The sequence below is a fragment of the Bufo bufo genome, chromosome 2 (genome assembly GCF_905171765.1).
Source record: "Bufo bufo chromosome 2, aBufBuf1.1, whole genome shotgun sequence".
In the NCBI taxonomy this organism is placed as follows: domain Eukaryota; kingdom Metazoa; phylum Chordata; class Amphibia; order Anura; family Bufonidae; genus Bufo; species Bufo bufo.
The window spans coordinates 498124224-498142347 of record NC_053390.1 but is presented as its reverse complement, the minus strand read 5'-3'; the positions used below and the strand labels follow the sequence as shown (position 1 = coordinate 498142347).

Here is an 18124-nt window from a genome sequence, read left to right as displayed (position 1 = left end):
GTTCTCTTTACCTGCTGGCGCCAGTTGTTTAACTTCTGTGGAGGGGTTCTTTCAGGCCCTGGGTAACCTCTATGATGAACCAGACAGGGCTCAAGTAGCCGAGACAGCTCTAAAGGCACTGGTTCAGGGCAATCTACCTGCGGAGGATTATTGCACCCAATTCAGAAGGTGATGTGTCCCCTCAGGATGGAACGAACCAGCCCTGAAGAATCAGTTCAGGTCAGGTCTGTCTGATAATTTAAAGGATCTTCTGGTCAGTTATCAACTTCCAGAGACCTTAGAGGAGATGATGACCCTTGTTGTCCAACTTGACCGACGGGTTAGAGAGAGATGACAGGAAGAACAGTTCTCTTCCCAGATGGTGGTCCAGCCAGAGGCCTATCCCAGAGACAATGCTGAGGTCTCCACCGAGGAACTCATGCAGATTGGCATGACCCGAGGGAATCTTCGCCGCAGACCAGTGTCCTAAGAAGGTCCTCTCTGTCAAGTCTCCTAAGGCAAGGCAACCTAAAGACCAGGTACACCCTGATTTTTCTAAATGTAAGCTTTTGGTACCCATTACGATTTCTCTGGGGGTAGATAAATGGCCGGGTAAGGCCTTTATTGATTCTGGCTCAGCGGCCAGCTTTATTGACTCTGAGTACGCTGTAAGATTGGGTATTCCAATGTTTGCTTTACCAACTCCTATCCATGTTATGGCTATTGATGCTACTCTTCTTATTGGTGGTACCGTGAGCTCATGTACCTCAGAGATTTCTCTAACCGTGGGTGTGTGCCACTCAGAGAGATGTTCCCTTTTAGTCCTGGAGAACCTACCGGCTGAGGTGGTACTAGGGTTGCCTTGGCTCAGACTACATAACCCCACTATAGATTGGTCCAAGGATGAGTTGGTGAGATGGGGGCCTAAGTGTGACTTGTGCTTGTCCGTGGTACAGGCTGGGGTCTCAGTAAAGTCTGATACTTTACCCACTGTTGTTAGGGAATATTCTGATGTATTCTCATCACCAACCCCGGAGGTTCTACCCCCCCATAGACCTTATGATTGTACTATAGAGCTAGTAGAGGGGGCCAAGTTTCCTAAGGGGTGAATTTATAATCTTTCTAAGCCCGAACGCAAGGCCATGGAAGATTATATTAAGGAGAGCCTTGGTAAAGGGCATGTTCTGACTCCTCACGCCTTCAAGATGGATCCTGGTAAGGTACTAGCAATTAAGGAATGGGTAAGACCTTCATCCTTAAAGGCCTTATAACGGTTCTTAGGTTTCGCCAATTACTATCGTAAATTTATTATTAATTTTTCCGTAATTGCTAAACCGTTGGCCGACCTTACTAAGAAAGGGGTGGATTTGGAGAATTGGTCTACTGAGGCCATTTCTTCATTAGAAAAATTAAAAAAAGGCATTCAGTAACGCTCCCATTCTGATCCAGCCTGATCAGGAGAGACCTTTTATTGTGGAGGTGGATGCGTCCGAGTACGGCGCAGGAGCAGTCCTTTCACAAGTTCCTGCTAGCCTCACTAACCTGAGACCATGTGTCTTCCTCTCCAGGAAATTCTCTCCCACGGAGAGAAACTACAACATAGGGAATAGGGAGCTGCTGGCCATTAAATGGGCATTTGAGGAGTGGAGGCATTTTCTGGAGGGGGCAAGGCATTGTGTAACTGTTGTCACTGACCATAAAAACCTTAGGTTTCTCGAGTCTGCTAAGAGGTTGACTCCCCGTCAAGCCAGATGGGCTCTGTTTTTTACTCGTGAAGGCGGACGCATTATCTCGGAGCTTCCATGCTTTTCAACCTACTGAGGTACCACCTGAATCCATCCCACCAGCAAAGATCTTCATAGCAGCTCTAACCCAAGATATCTCGGCTCGCATTAGGTCTGAACAACATCTGGCACCGGTATCCACCCCAACAGATAATTTGCTTGTTCCCGTACAATTTCGTCTCCAGCTGTTGGGTGAGTGTCACGATTCTGCCTTTTGTGGACATCCGGGTGTTGAGGGCACTAAGGATCTGGTTTCTAGATCTTATTGGTGGCCCACTCTAACTAGGGATGTCAAGTCCTACGTGTCAGCCTGTGAGGTTTGTGCCAGGTCCAAGACACCTAGGACTCTCCCTGCTAGTAACCTACGACCCCTACCCATTCCCAGTAGACCCTGGTCCCATATCTCGATGGACTTTATAACTGACCTACCGCCGGCGGAGGGTAAGACTGTAGTTTGGGTAGTGGTCGATAGGTTTAGCAAGATGGTCCATTTCATTACCCTGTCTAAACTCCCGAATGCCAAAACCCTGGCGTCTATTTTTGTGAAAGAAATTGTTCGATTGCATGGTATCCCGGAAAATATTGTTTCTGACAGGGGTGTGCAGTTTGTGTCCAAATTCTGGAGGGCCTTCTGTCAAAAATATAAAAATTAATTGTCTTTTTCCTCTGCCTACCATCCTGAGAGTAATGGGCAGACTGAACGCCTTAATCAGTCTGTGGAACAATTCTTGAGGTTGTATGTTGCTGATGACCAGCAATTATGGGTGAAATTTCTTCCATTGGCTGAATTTGCTTTGAATAACCGTGTCAATTCTTCTGCTGGGGTTTCACCTTTCTTTTGTAACCATGGTTTCCATCCCCATTTTCATTCTGGGTCATCCGTCTCCTCCTCTAATCCTGAGGCGGATAGGCTCTCCTCTGAACTGTGCAGTTTGGGCCCGGGTTCAATCGAACTTAGAAAAGGCTCAAAGTTCTCAGAAACTCAAGGCCGATAGGAGACGTTCAAGGGCGGTGAATTTTCAGGTTCGGGATAAGGTATGGTTGTCCTCCAAGAATCTCTTTCTTGAGGTAGATTCTAAAAAATTTGCTCCTCGTTTTATTGGACCATATAAGATCACAGAGGTGATTAACCCGGTATCATTTAGGTTGGAGCTGCCCGAGTCATTCCACATTCATAATGTGTTCCATAAATCTCTACTTAAAAAATATTTTGAACCGGTAGTACCATCGAAAGCCTTGCCTCTGCGGTTCTTGTTAATGATGCTGTCGAGTATGTGGTGTCTAAAATAGTGGATGTCAGGAAAGTGCATAATTCCTTGCAGTACCTGATTCACTGGAAGGGGAATGGACCTGAAGAGAGATCTTGGGTACCTGCCAGGGAGGTTCATGCTCCTAGACTTGTTCGAAAATTTCATTTAGAACACCCTTAAAGGCCATCGCCTGAAGTATTGGGTCCGGTGGCCCCTCGTAAAAGGGGGGGTACTGTAACAGGGTGCCGAAGGCACACTCGGTCTCCCATCAGCCGCAGACCTGCTGCTTAGCTTTGGGAGCGAGGATCTGTGTTTGACCTCGTTCCCAGGGCGGCTTTGCTAGCTGGGAGGCTCCCTGCTCCTAGGTCTGCCTTGAGCGCCGAGCTGATCACTCGATGCTCGACTGGTCAGTTTGTCGGTCATGTGACGCTGGCCACGTCACATGACCCTCACTCCCCCCTATAAAGACAGGCAGCCTGCTGGCCACAGGTTGCCTGTTAATTTAGGTTCCTGGCAGTTGTTGGAAACCTGTGTACTTACCTGATCCTGTTCCCTGACGATCCTTTGCCTGCTCCTCCTGTACTGCGTATCCTTCCTGGTATATTGACCTCGGCTTCCACCTGACTATTCTTTGCGGACTCCTTTGGTACTTCTCGACTCTCCTGGTATTTATGACCCCGGCTTCTCCTGACCTTTCTGTTCTTATCCCTCTGTACTGCGTTGTCCTCTTGGTTTTGACCCGGTCCGTTCACTATCCGTTATTTGTCTTGTCTGTCCTTCCCGCACGTATCCTGTTAGGGGCTGCAGTCCAGTTGTCCCCTGTCATCAGGACTCGTGAGGCAAGTAGGCAGGGCCAGGGGTGAGGGTGGAGCGCAGTGGTCACTATCCTCCCCCTGTGTGTGTGTGTACGTGACCGTTACAGTACCTTTAAAAATCAATTACTGATGTTATTCAATTAAAGGGAGTCTTTCACACCGATTGACCCTATTAACCTATTAACACACTTATGTCCACGGCATCCCACCTATTAAAACTGTTCTTAGCGTTAGTTCCCTGCTAGCATCGTTCGTCCAAAAAACACTTTTATTCCGTATGCAAATGAGGCTGTGAAGGTGCCCAGGGGCGGCCTTGCAACGGCCGGTGCACAGGCCCCTGGGTCATTTTCATACCAATTCACTCCCCCTCCTCCGCTTCTGCCCGCCCATCCGCCGCATCTGCCCGCCCTTGGTCTCTTCTCTATCTTTCCTCCTACTGTCCGTAATCCCGCGCATGCGCCGATGACCGCGATATTGGCGCGTGCGCATTGAATGACCACAGTCTGGCCGAGGCATCACAGTTTAGCGTGCGCATGCGCCGGCCCCGGCCTAACTTACGTTCTTGCAGTGATCACAGCATCACGGCCAGAACGTAAGTTAGGCCCGGGCCGGCGCATGCACACAGTAAATCGCGTCATCGGCGCATGCGCGGGATTACGGACAGTAGGAGGAAAGATAGAGAAGAGACCAAGGGCGGGCAGACGCGGTGGATGGGCGGGCAGAAGCGGAGGAGGGGGAGTGAATTGGTATGAAAATGACCCCCTGGGCACCTTCACAGCCTCATTTGCATACGGAATAAAAGTGTTTTTTGGACGAACGATGCTAGCAGGGAACTAACGGTAAGAACAGTTTTAATAGGGGGGATGCCGTGGACATAAGTGTGTTAATATGTTAATATTAACTCCCTTTAAGTCATGCGCGACTTTGTGAATAACTAACTTCGACTCATTGTAGCCCATACATTCTAATACTGTACAGAGATGGATCTCCATACAGTATTAATCCAAAGTTTTGAATAAAGCGATTTTGGATGTAACATCCGAAGCTCATTTTTCTCATCACTAGTCATGTTTAATAAAGTCTCGTTTTGTCTTCTCTGATGCATGTGCCTGGTTTTTGGATGCTTGTGATATGTTCAGGGGTTCTGTTGATCCCTAGAACATGACACATACACATGTATTTTATCAACTGTCCAAGCACTAGTGAAATTGCTGTCTGTTGCAAAATGGCATGCATGTGGAACAATATAGTTTGAATTTGCACATAGTAAGATAGCCATTTTCTTTGTATGGCACTACCGCCAGGCACAGATCAGAATAAAACTTTATTGGGGTCATTTACTATCAGATATACACCAGTTTTCAGATGTATATCTGTTGTAGATTGTGGTGCAAAGGTTATTTACGCTGCAATGTGTGACTTTTCCCCGCTCACGTTAGGCCCAAAAAAGGCATAGAAAATGGTCTAAATTTAAGCGAGCAAGAAAGCTGGCATACATTTAGACTGGTGGTGGATGCGCCAAAGTTATGTAGAGGCCAGCGCCCCTTCATAACTTCCGCGGATAAAACTCCAAATTTCTCAGTCACCATTTTCCTCTTTGCACTCCTGTTGAGCTGTCTGTTATTTGGATGACTCTCCAGCATCAAATGCAACTGAAACTGCTCAATATAGATCTTGTCAAATAAGTAGGTGACCTGGTGCTTTGCTCAAAGCCCATGTCACCAGTTTATGCTGCCCACAGCAGCAGACTTGCCACTTAAAAAAAAGCTGCAGTCCAAGTCTGTCCTGGTAATTGGCAGTAATCATTGTGCAGAACCCACTGTTCTAGCTGAATGTGTAATAGTACCTACAGTTGCAAGAAAAAGTATGTGAACCCTTTGGAATGATATGGATTTCTGCACAAATTGGTCATAAAATGTGATCTGATCTTCATCTAAGTCACAACAATAGACAATCACAGTCTGCTTAAACTAATAACACACAAAGAATTAAATGTTACCATGTTTTTATTGAACACACCATGTAAACATTCACAGTGCAGGTGGAAAAAGTATGTGAAGCCCTAGGCTAATAACATCTCCAAGAGCTAATTGGAGTGAGGTGTCAGCCAAATGGATTCCAATCAATGAGATGAGATTGGAGGTGTTGGTTACAGCTGCCCTGCCCTTTAAAAAACACACACCAGTTCTGGGATTGATTTTCACAAAAAACATTGCCTGATATAAATGATGCATCGCACAAAAGAGCTCTCAGAAGACCTACGATTAAGAATTGTTGACTTGCATAAAGCTGGAAAGGGTTATAAAAGTATCTCCAAAAGCCTTGCTGTTCATCATTCCACAGTAAGACAAATTGTCTATAAATGGAGAAAGTTCAGCACTGCTGCTACTCTTCCTAGGAGTGGCCGTCCTGTAAAGATGACTGCAAGAGCACAGCGCAGACTGCTTAATGTGGTGAAGAAGAATCCTAGAGTGTCAGCTAAAGACTTACAAAAGTCTCTGGCATATGCTAACATCCCTGTTAGCGAATCAACGATACGTAAAACACTAAACAAGAATGCATTTCATGGGAGGATACCACAGAGGAAGCCACTGCTGTCCAAAAAAAACATTGCTGCACGTTTACAGTTTGCACAAGAGCACCTGGATGTTCCACAGCAGTACTGGCAAAATATTCTGTGGACAGATGAAACCAAAGTTGAGCTGTTTGGAAGAAACACACAACACTATGTGTGGCGAAAAAGAGGCACAGCACACCAACATCAAAATCTCATCCAAATTGTGAAGTATGGTGGTGGGGGCATCATGGTTTGGGGCTGCTTTGCTGCATCAGGGCCTGGACGGATTGCTATCATCGAAGGAAAAATGAATTCCCAAGTTTATCAAGACATTTTGCAGGAGAACTTAAGGCCATCTGTCCACCAGCTGAAGCTCAACAGAAGATGGATGTTGCAACAGGACAACGACCCAAAGCATAGAAGTAAATCAACAACAGAATGGCTTAAACAGAAGAAAATACGCCTTCTGGAGTGGCCCAGTCAGAGTCCTGACCTCAACCCGATTGAGATGCTGTGGCATGACCTCAAGAAAGCGATTCACACCAGACATCCCAAGAATATTGTTGATATGAAACAGCTCTGTATAGAGGAATGGTCAAGAATTACTCCTGACCGTTGTGCACGTCTGATCTGCAACTACAGGAACCGTTTGGTTGAAGTTATTGCTGCCAAAGGAGGTTCAACCAGTTATTAAATCCAAGGGTTCACATACTTTTTCCACCTACACTGTGAATGTTTACATGGTGTGTTCAATAAAAACATGGTAACATTTAATTATTTGTGTGTTATTAGTTTAAGCAGACTGTGATTGTCTATTGTTGTGACTTAGATGAAGATCAGATCACATTTTATGACCAATTTGTGCAGAAATCCATATAAATCCAAAGGGTTCACATATTTTTTCTTGCAACTGTATACATGGATGTGGGTTGCCAAAAAGAATTTATGCGTATTTTCATGCAGATGTCTCAGCATTCCTGCACCAAAATCTGCATGTGCTACTTCCGTTTTTTGTTACAAATTTTTATATGGATTTGCCTCAATCAAGAGACTTCAGGGACATATAATGACAATTTATTCTCAAAAATCATCAGAAATCACAGGTGCACTTTATGTAATACAGTATGCAGTGGCAACTACCAACTTTGTTCAGAATTCTTCTGGGATTCCAGGAGTTCTCTACCTTTTTTGTGAAAAAAGACAACCCAGGAGAGCAGTCAAACTGGCTATGATTGAATCATACAAAATAATGTTTTTATTTATTTATATTTTTGTATCTGTAGCAATATGTTGTAGATGATTCATGAAAGTTCCTCATTAAAAAAATATTTTTATATGTAAAGCTTTCCACACAGTGTTTTAGCAGTACATTCTGTGTGTATGTTGGAGAATTTCCCAACATAAGGCCACATTTTTGGCATAAATACTGTCTATTGTTAAAAAAGAATGCATTCAGTAGAACATGGTGGTAAATAAAATGTGAATGTAGCCTTCCTTGCATTGCACTTCAAAAATGAATCACATGACATGTTATAGGTTTAGTTGTGTAATGCACCAAATATTCACAATACATGCACCATTTTTATTGGTTGACTGAGATGCAGACAGTCACAGAGGGGGTAGTGTTGTCGTATTATTTGTTAATTCATGTATTTATTTTATTACAGCATGGAAATTCAAAATTCAACCGAGCAAAACTGATGAATATTGGTTACAAAGAAGCACTAAAGGAATATGATTACAATTGCTTTATCTTCAGTGATGTAGATATCATTCCAATGGATCTGAGAAATTTATACAGATGTTCAGAACAACCAAAACATATGGCTCATTCTTTAGACAAGTTTAAATTCAGGTACTCAATGTGAAATAACCATTAATCCATAATGCATAAACATTATAGAAAATATTTGCAGCTATTGTCTCTTTTTATAAAAAGGTCTTCTCCTTACAAAAAATGAATGGCATATCCACTGGATATGACATAAATACATGATAGGTTTGGGCCCAACCCCTGGGACCCTAACTCAGATTGGGTTCCATGATGCTCGTTTGCCCATTCAAACTGGCCTCTCTGCCTATAGAGTGGAGAGGTGGCAATGTAACAGAAGTCTATGGGATGTAAAAAAAAAAAAAAAAAAAAGCTGAGAGTATGATAAAAATAAAGGCAATATGCTTCATAGATCCTATTTTCATGAGACTAAAACTGGTCTCAGTATCATGATCAGTTTTATGGTTGTTTCTTTGTCATTGATTTCAGTGAGTTCTGCTTAACATCAGCTGTAGAGTGAAAAACTGTGCTCTAAGGAAATGTTTGGGTGAACCCAGCCTTATACTCAGTTTATATTGCTACTGAAGAAGGGTTGATATTGCTTATTAATATCAATAATTATTGTCAATAGCAATATCTGAAGTTACTGGTATATAAAAGGGCGAAATATTACCAATTATCAGATGATAACAGTCAATATTCCCCTTTTCCCCTTAGCTTGTGGTAAGCCACTCACCACTTCAAGGTCGCCTCTATGAGCGGCCCATAAACAGGTAGGAACTAGTGTTAGGGACCACTCATAGAGGCGACCTTGACGTGGTGAGTGGCTTATTACGCTTTGGCCAAAATGTACATCAATGCCTCATTCAACATCCAGCATAGAGGCAGGGTAGAGTGCTGGTTGCAGAGTGCTATTGCATTTGTGTTTTTGCATTTGTATGTGTATTTCACCATAGCGATGTGCACCTGCATACAGGGTTGTGCTGACTGACTCCCCCACATTTTTTCTTTGTAGTATATATTGGAGGCGTGGCGATTTCCATGCAGTCATGCACACCTGACCAGTTAGTCTGCCCTGGAGGCTGGTTTAAAGGCAGTATAAAATGGAGTCTACTTTTACAGCGCCTACCAGTAGCCATTTGGCTCCAGGAGAAGTATATAGTGGGCTCAGCATGCATGTTGGTACTTGCATCCCTGGATCCGATGAAAGCTGTCACGGCACCGGACGGGGTTAAAAGCAGAGTGTGCCTGGCGTGCATGCTGTACCTGCGCTCCCTGGACTTTGTGTGGCTATCATGGCCCATAAACAGGTAGGAACTAGTGTTAGGGACCACTCATAGAGGCGACCTTGACGTGGTGAGTGGCTTATTACGCTTTGGCCAAAATGTACACCAATGCCTCATTCAACATCCAGCATAGAGGCAGGGCAGAGTGCTGGTTGCAGAGTGCTATTGCATTTATTAGAATGTAAAGTGTTCCTACTTATTCCATCTATGACTTCACAGGAAGCTGGCTTGGGTGATAATTGCCCCAGTGGCTAGGTGTATTGCTACTATATTAACACCTGCCTATCCAGAATTAATTGTACCTGTGATGTCGGCAGAGGAAGGGGCGGAGTCATGACTATGGAACCACATCATCAAGACGATTAGCTCAAAAGACCTAGCGAACTAGTTTTTTTCGCCTGGAGTCTACTCTCAAAGAAGAAATACAACACCACTTGGACTGGATCCTTTTAGAAACCTATCTCAGCAAATCTTTGGTCCCACGAGGACTTCGCCTGAGATTCAAAAGCCCTTTTCTTAATGATCCAGACTTTACAAAAGACTGGAATAATTATCTCCTAGAGTGTGCCCGTGGCATAATCACACGCCTAGTAGCAAAAAGGGAGTCCCTTTGCCACAATCTTAAAGACAAAATACAAGAACACACCAACCAACTCCTGGTACACAAGTCTCACACAGAATCCTTCAGGCTTAACAGACAAACCACAGGCAGACTCACACAGCATGAGAGTGAACTCATTGAGAAAAAATTGGCTAAACTAAAAAGAGACAGAACTGACTTCAGCAACAATAATATCCATTTCTGGTCAAGCAAAAGCACAAACCCAACCTATCCGCCCAAAATAGATTCATCCACTACACATACGTCCATCAAGCACTCCATTCAAACACATCATACACAAAATCACCCATACACACATTCCAAAGTACCTCTCAAGCAGCAACCCGGCACATATTCACGCAGGGCAAACATACACCACAGTTACCAGCCCACAACCAAACCCACCCTCAGATCACCTACTACAACTCCATCTCACAGTTCCCACTCAACTTCAAACACAGAGCCGTCTTTAGTTGGGCATCGGCCCATCTCCAATCCGGATGGACATCATCCGATCAACCCTCATCTGAACTCTTCAAAAACACCACCATATCCGAACACGCGCTTGGCTAAATCTAGCTCCTTTGCCATTCAATTCAATACCCATTCTGGTACCCCTATCTTTTTTACCCCAACGTCCATACCACAACGAAACAGTCACTCTCCCATCTCACCCTTGGAACGTCCCCAGGGGTGTCCACTGAACCTGCCTCCCACTTCTTTTGGTCCTACCAAACACACATTACCAAAAACCAGATTAGATTTCTCTGCTTATGAGGACTCTCTACTCACAATTCATAACGACAGCGATCCAGAAAACTCATCAAAATCCCCCTATCACATTAATAACGCATCAGTATCTTTTTTACCGCTTCCGGGGACCCTGACCCCACAAACAACTTATGTCCTCAAACATCCATCAGGGAACACATCAACAATAACGGATTTTTTCAAAACTAAAACTGCGCCAACCCAAAAAGGGACCAAAAGAAAAAATGCCGACGAGGACGGAGAGGAGGAACCGTCAAACGTCACACCAAAAACAAGAGGACCAAAGAAAAAACCCCAGAGCAAACACAGCCCGAAACAGAACAAAACTGCACAACTGTGAAAATTTTTAATCTCTGGATATGATCTCACACCAGCACAAACCACCTTACTACAAAGAGGGTTATCCTTCTGCCCAGTAGAAAAGTTCAACGAATTTGAACTATTCGTTGATCTAAACTCGTTTATTCAAAAAATCACACTGTAGCGACATTTTGCCATTCAAGCTGAACAACCCACACCTAAGAAAGAAGACAACCCACAAAACCCAAGTTTGGATATCACTCTACACACCGAACTCAAACTGAATTCCTCTTTCAACCCCATTTATCATAGAGGCAACCACATAAACACATTTTTTTACCTCGTTTCTAAAGATGTCAGAAACATGAACAAAAACACCAGTACCAAACCCAACCTTACTCCAAAAGAAAAAGATGCCTTTAAAGAACTGAGCAGCATAGATAACATCACAATAAAGAGTGCAGACAAAGGAGGCGGGATCGTACTTCAAAAGAAAGCCGATTATATTAAAGAAGCACATAGGATCCTGGAAGATACATCCTATTACGAACCCCTTACCCACAACCCACTCACTGAGGACATAAAAGAACTGGGAATGTTACTGAAACTGCAGAAGACAACCATGTATTGACCAAAAAAGAAAGAGAATTTATTACCATCGATCATCCGACCACATCAATATTCTATCATTTACCAAAAGTCCACAAAAGCATTGAAAACCCGCCAGGAAGACCCATCATATCAGGGATCAACTCCCTGACTAGCAACCTCTCACATTACGTCGACCATTTTTTACAGAAACATGTTACCAATCTCTGTTCCCACCTAAGAGATTCCGCACAACTCATCTCCTTGTTAAAAGATATCAAATGGAATCCCACTTACCGCTGGCTGACACTAGACGTATCATCTCTGTATTCAAACATTCCACATGAAGCAGGCATCACCACATCCCAATATTACCTAGAAACGGATAACCAACTTTCTCCAGAACACAAGACATTCATTACAGACGCCATTCGGTTCATCTTAACACACAATATATTCAACTTTGAGAACTGCCTGTATAGACAGCAGAGGGGGACCGCTATGGGGACGCGTTTCGTGCCGAGTTATGCAAACCTTTACATGGGACGCTTTGAAGAACAACTAATATACAACAACCACAACTGGAATGACATGATCATATTTTACAAACGATATATTGACAACCTTATCATCATCTGGGGGGGTAGCAATGAGGAGGCAGAAGCATTAATTTCACACCTCAACACTAACACCTGGAATCTAGCCTTTACAGCTAACATCTCGACTACCTCAATCGAATATCTGGATGTACGTCTATTTCCCTGTAATGAAAACATCCAAACCAAAACTTTTTTTTAAAAAAGTGGATGGAAATAACTATCTTGACTTTAGGAGTGCACATTATAGAAAATGGAAGAACAACATACCATACAGCCAGTTCAAACGCATAAGGAGAAATTGTTCTACCAATGAGGACTTCACTACACAAAGTCAAATATTATGGAATACATTCCTGAACAAAGGGTATCCAAGTAGGATCATTGAGAATGCCTACTCCAGGGCAAGCACCCTAAGCCAAGACGAATGCCTGGCAAATAAAACTAAACCAAGAGAAACAGAAAATCCTAATCAATACAAAACATCACTGATCACCACATATAACTCCAACCACGAAACCCTGAGGGGAATTTTGACGAAACACTGGCACATTTTAACCAATGATCCGTACCTTAAACCCAATATACCACAGAGACCGCAAATTACATTCAGGAAGGCAAAGTCGCTGAAGAATATCTTGGGCCCGAGTAAACTAAAAAAGAAAAAAACAGCCAAGATTAGTGTGGCGAAACCAACCTCGCCACTGGGTTTTGGAGAGGCCTGGCTGCTGGCCTCTTGCCCCAGGATTATGGGCCATATACTAACTTTTAAACCCCTGAACCTATTCAAGTGAATTTTGGATAGGTTTGTCCCCAAGTTATACTGTTTAAATTTATGTAAGTTATATGTATGGCCAATGTAAACTCACAAAGTTGTAACAATTTATAATAAGTGTAACTTGTCAGCTTGGGAGGAAAATGCTGGGTGTGTTTCTATTGTGCCATTGTCCCATTGTGTGTTTAAATGGGGATGTCTGTCCTGTTGTCTGCACATGTGTATTGGCGACTTCTCTTTGTCTTGAGAGATAATTGGATTATGCCTCGGGTGTCTCCAGGGCAGAGAGGGGGAAACCATGATGCATTGTGGGGATGTATTGTCTCTGTAAAACCTGCTTGAGCCAGATTGCCATGCTGCCAGCCAGGGCCCAAAAGATACTTTTACTAACTTTTCAACCCCTGGTCTGATTCATGCCATTTTGTAATATGTTGTTCCCCTGAATGGATTGATTGTGAATATGTAATTTTTATGTGAATGTGATGTATGGTTTTAGAGTTATGAAAGTTAGGTAGAAAGTATGTTTTAACTGTATATGTAATTGAGTTTCCTCTCAGGATAAGGGGAGAGAATATGTGGGATGTAACTGATATGTGATTGGTTGTTTTATACCTCCCTGTGGGCGGACCTGTATTTGAAAAGACTAATAAAAACCAGGTTGGGTGTGCCAGCACCTCAGACCACTGCTTGACCCTCAACACGGAGCCTTGTCTCGTTCTTGGGGGGATCCGCTGTATGCTGTTAGAGACTGATTGCCAGGAGTGTAAGCTGATTCCTGTTCGTCTGCTAGCAGCTATTCGTGAGGTTCCAGTTTGGAGTGCTACTTTGTATCCAGTTCGGGACATTGGTGTTCTGCAGTAGCTGGGCCTGTCTCTCAGAAAGGGGCACATCGCCTAAACGGATTTTAACCCCTTGTCTGCTGAAACGGTCCGTTACATTGGTGGCAAGCAGCGGGATCGTTCCTACAGCCAGAAGGACAGCTACAGGAGACACCATTTCTTTGGATTTTACAACTTAAGGGCAACGCATGTCTCAGTACAGCGACCCTAAAAGCACCAGGATGGAACCAGCAGTGGAGTACAGATACTCTGTGGAGGAATTTGACCGTATGATGTGGTTGCGGCTGAACTTCTTCGGACTCAATCCATCAGAGAAATACGTGGAGTTCGTGAGGAGTCTAGTGTTCAAGACCCTACTATACCGGGCAGAAGGTGATGGTCAGCTGCCACGTTGGGTGGACCTCCATCGGAAATTACAGTTGCGGGACAGAGAGAGCTCAGTCTCCCCTCCCCAGCGGCAGAGTGTCCAGCAGGGAATTGGGAGCCCAGTCTCCATTCCCCAGCGGCAGTGTGAAGTGCAGGGAGAGGAGAGCAGCGTCCTCCCTCCCCAGCGGCAGGCGGAGTTACAGGGGGCAGAGGTAGTTGTTCCTGCCCCCCAGCAGCAGAGTGATATGCCGGGAAGGCAGTGTGAAATGCAGGGAGAGGAGAGCAGCGTCCTCCCTCCCCAGCGGCAGGCTGAGTTACAGGGGGCAGAGGTAGTTGTTCCTGCCCCCCAGCAGCAGAGTGATATGCCGGGAAGGCAGTGTGAAGTGCAGGGAGAGGAGAGCAACATCCTCCCTCCCCAGCGGCAGGCTGAGTTACAGGGGGCAGAGGTAGTTGTTCCTGCCCCCCAGCAGCAGCATGATTTTTTGGGAATTGGGAGCCCAGTCTCCATTCCCCAGCGGCCGAGTGATGTGCTGGGAATTGGGAGCCCAGTCTCCATGCCCCAGCGGCCGTGTGATGTACAGGGAATTGGGAGCCCAGTCTCCATTCCCCAGCGGCTGTGTGATTTATTAGGAATTGGGAGCCCAGTCTCCATTCCCCAGCGGCAGGCGGAGTTACAGGGGGCAGAGACAGTCGGTCCTGTCCCCCAGCGGCAGAGTGTCCAGCAGGGAATAGAGAGCCCAGTCTCCTTTCCCCAGCAGCAGGACACTGTATTGGGAGCGGAGACGGTCGGTCGCCCTCCCCAGCGGCTGGAAGTATGTATGGGAGAGGAGCTCGTTACCCCCTCTCCCCAGCGGCAGCTTAACGCACCAGGGGGAGACAGTAAGCCCCACAACAGTGCAGATGGGACCGTGGTCTCTGCACTTACAGCACAAGGGGTAGAGACAGTCGGTCTCCCCCTCCAACAACCAGACTCTAAGCCAGGGAGCAACCCAGAGACAGGGAGTACCAGCTTCCAACATAACCTTGGTGGACTCACTGGACAGAGACAGGCTACCAAATGCAACAGGTCCAGTATTGGGTTGTGGGTGGGCTGCCAGACTAACTCAGGTACCGGCCGGCGTGAGGTCAGGTATTTGGGTAGTCTTCCCTGGGGGGGGGGGGGGGGGGAGATGTGTGGCGAAACCAACCTCGCCACTGGGTTTTGGAGAGGCCTGGCAGCTGGCCTCTTGCCCCAGGATTATGGGCCATATACTAACTTTTAAACCCCTGAACCTATTCAAGTGAATTTTGGATAGGTTTGTCCCCAAGTTATACTGTTTAAATTTATGTAAGTTATATGTATGGCCAATGTAAACTCACAAAGTTGTAACAATTTATAATAAGTGTAACTTGTCAGCTTGGGAGGAAAATGCTGGGTGTGTTTCTATTGTGCCATTGTCCCATTGTGTGTTTAAATGGGGATGTCTGTCCTGTTGTTCCAACAGGTGTATTGGCGATTTCTCTTTGTCCTGAAAGATAATTGGATTACGCCTCGGGTGTCTCCAGGGCAGAGAGGAGGAAACCATGATGCATTGTGGGGATGTATTGTCTCTGTGTATCCTACAGTGCTGCATATCTGTCCTATATCACAAGTCTTCATTCTGGTCCCCTAGGGGCGTGTACTTACATTGTATGTGTTGTAACATATTGATTGGCTGTATTTCAAACCCCTGTGGGCGGACCTGTATTTGCAACAACTGTAATAAAAACCAGGCTGGGTGTGCCAGCACCTCAGACCACTGCTTGACCCTCAACACGGAGCCTTGTCTCGTTATTGGGGGGATACGCTGTATGCCGTTAGAGACTGATTGCCAGGAGTGTAAGCTGATTCCTGTTCGTCTGCTAGCAGCTATTCGTGAGGTTCCAGTTTGGAGTGCTACTTTGTATCCAGTTCGGGTGCTTGGTGTTCTGCAGTAGCTGTGCCTGTCTCTCAGAAAAGGGGCATATCGCCTAAACGGATTTTAACCCCTTGTCTGCTGAAACGGTCCGTTACAATTAGCAATATCAGTGGGACCCCTGGCCCTGTTGGCAGCTTCAAGTGCGGCCATACCTTATGTAAGTGCTGCACCAATATCTCTAATAAAATCAGAATCTTTAGGAGCAACACTACTGGCGAGGATTTCCACATCAAAAATTTCATTAACTGTTCCACATCCTATGTGATCTACCTATTGGAATGCAAATGTGGTTTACAGTACGTCGGGAGGACTATCCAGGCCCTAAGGCAACGCATCAATAAACACCGATCCAACATCACTAAGGGGTACCTAAAACATAGCGTCTCCAGACACTACCTGGCCACCCACAACCAGGATCCCTCTAAACTATCCATAACCCCTATAGAACATATAGAAGCTCATTGCCCGGACAGATACAGGACCCTCCAAAGATGTGAAATGTTTTGGATATTCAAACTCCACACACTTGAACCCAATGGACTTAATGAAAGCATGGAGAATCAGTGTTTTTAACTACTTTCGCCCATATATCTCACACCACTGGGCATCCTTCGCCTTTCCTCCCTGACCGCCCCCTCCCACCCCTTCCCGACCAAATCCGGACATCCAGTCCGACACCATCTTATGCCAGTTCTGCACATTTTCTTGACTGCATCCGCCCCTTATCCAGACATCCCCCTTATGGCCCCTTATCCGGACATCCAGTCCGACACCATCTCCAGCCCATTCTGCACATTATTACCATGAACTCACCATACCTCCAACTATACGGTCTCCCAACCCCCCCCCCCCCCCTTTCCTTTATCCATCTCTATTTAGCTCCCTTCCTTCTCATCCACCCCATTTACTCAAGCTACATCTAATTGTACTGACAGCCACCCCCATACACTCCCCTATCCCCCTACCCCCCTCCCAAGCCCTGCAGCGCGTCGTCCCATTTCATATTTCTTCAGCAAAAACATCCACATACAGTCCTGATCAAAAGTTTAAGACCACTTGAAAAATGGCAAAAAATCATATTTAGCATGGCTGGATCTTAACAAGGTTCCAAGTAGAGCTTCAACATGCAACAAGAAGAAATGGGAGTGAGACAAAACATTTTTTGATCATTCAATTTAGTACTAACGAATAAACTGAAACAGGCTGTCTTTCAGCTGATCAAAAGTTTAGGACCACACCTCCAAAAAAAAACTAAACCCCCCCAAAACAGAAATTCAACTTCCAAACATGAACCAATTAATGAGTAGCTCCGCCGTTATTGTTTATCACTTCCAAAATTTGTTTCGGCATGCTTGATGCAAGCGTTTCCATGAGGTGAGTGGGAACATTTCTCCAAGTGGTAAAGACGGCCGCACGAAGGCCATCTACTGTCTGGAACTGTTGTCCATTTTTGTAAACTTCCCTTGCCATCCATCCCCAAAGGTTCTCAATTGGATTTAGATCAGGGAACACGCAGGATGGGCCAAAAGAGTGATGTTATTCTCTTGGAAGAAGTCCCTTGTCCTGAGGGCATTGTGTACTGTAGCGTTGTCCTGTTGAAAAACCCAGTCGTTACCACACAGAAAAGGGCCCTCAGTCATGAGGAATGCTCTCTGCAACATCTGGACATAGCCAGCGGCCGTTTGACGCCCCTGCACTTCCTGAAGATCCATTGTTTCACTGAAGGAAAAAGCACCCCAGACCATTATGGCGCCCCCTCCACTGTGGCGCGTAGAAAACATCTCAGTTTGGATCTGCTTGTCATGCCAGTAACGTTGGAAACCATCAGGACCATCAAGGTTAAATTTTTTCTCATCAGAGAATAAAACTTTCTTCCACCTTTGAATGTCCCATGTTTGGTGCTCTCTTG

The 18124-nt window shown here is 45.2% G+C and overlaps 1 protein-coding gene across 1 annotated transcript in view; it reads left to right on the top strand.

The window, feature by feature from the left end:
- The window catches only part of LOC120989596 (beta-1,4-galactosyltransferase 1-like), a 327777-nt gene that overhangs the window by 155482 nt on the left and 154171 nt on the right, over positions 1 to 18124 (top strand). The window contains exon 5 of the mRNA XM_040417800.1: positions 8053 to 8240. Coding sequence (XP_040273734.1) covers positions 8053 to 8240 — 188 coding nt within the window. The remainder of the gene's footprint in view (positions 1 to 8052; positions 8241 to 18124) is intronic.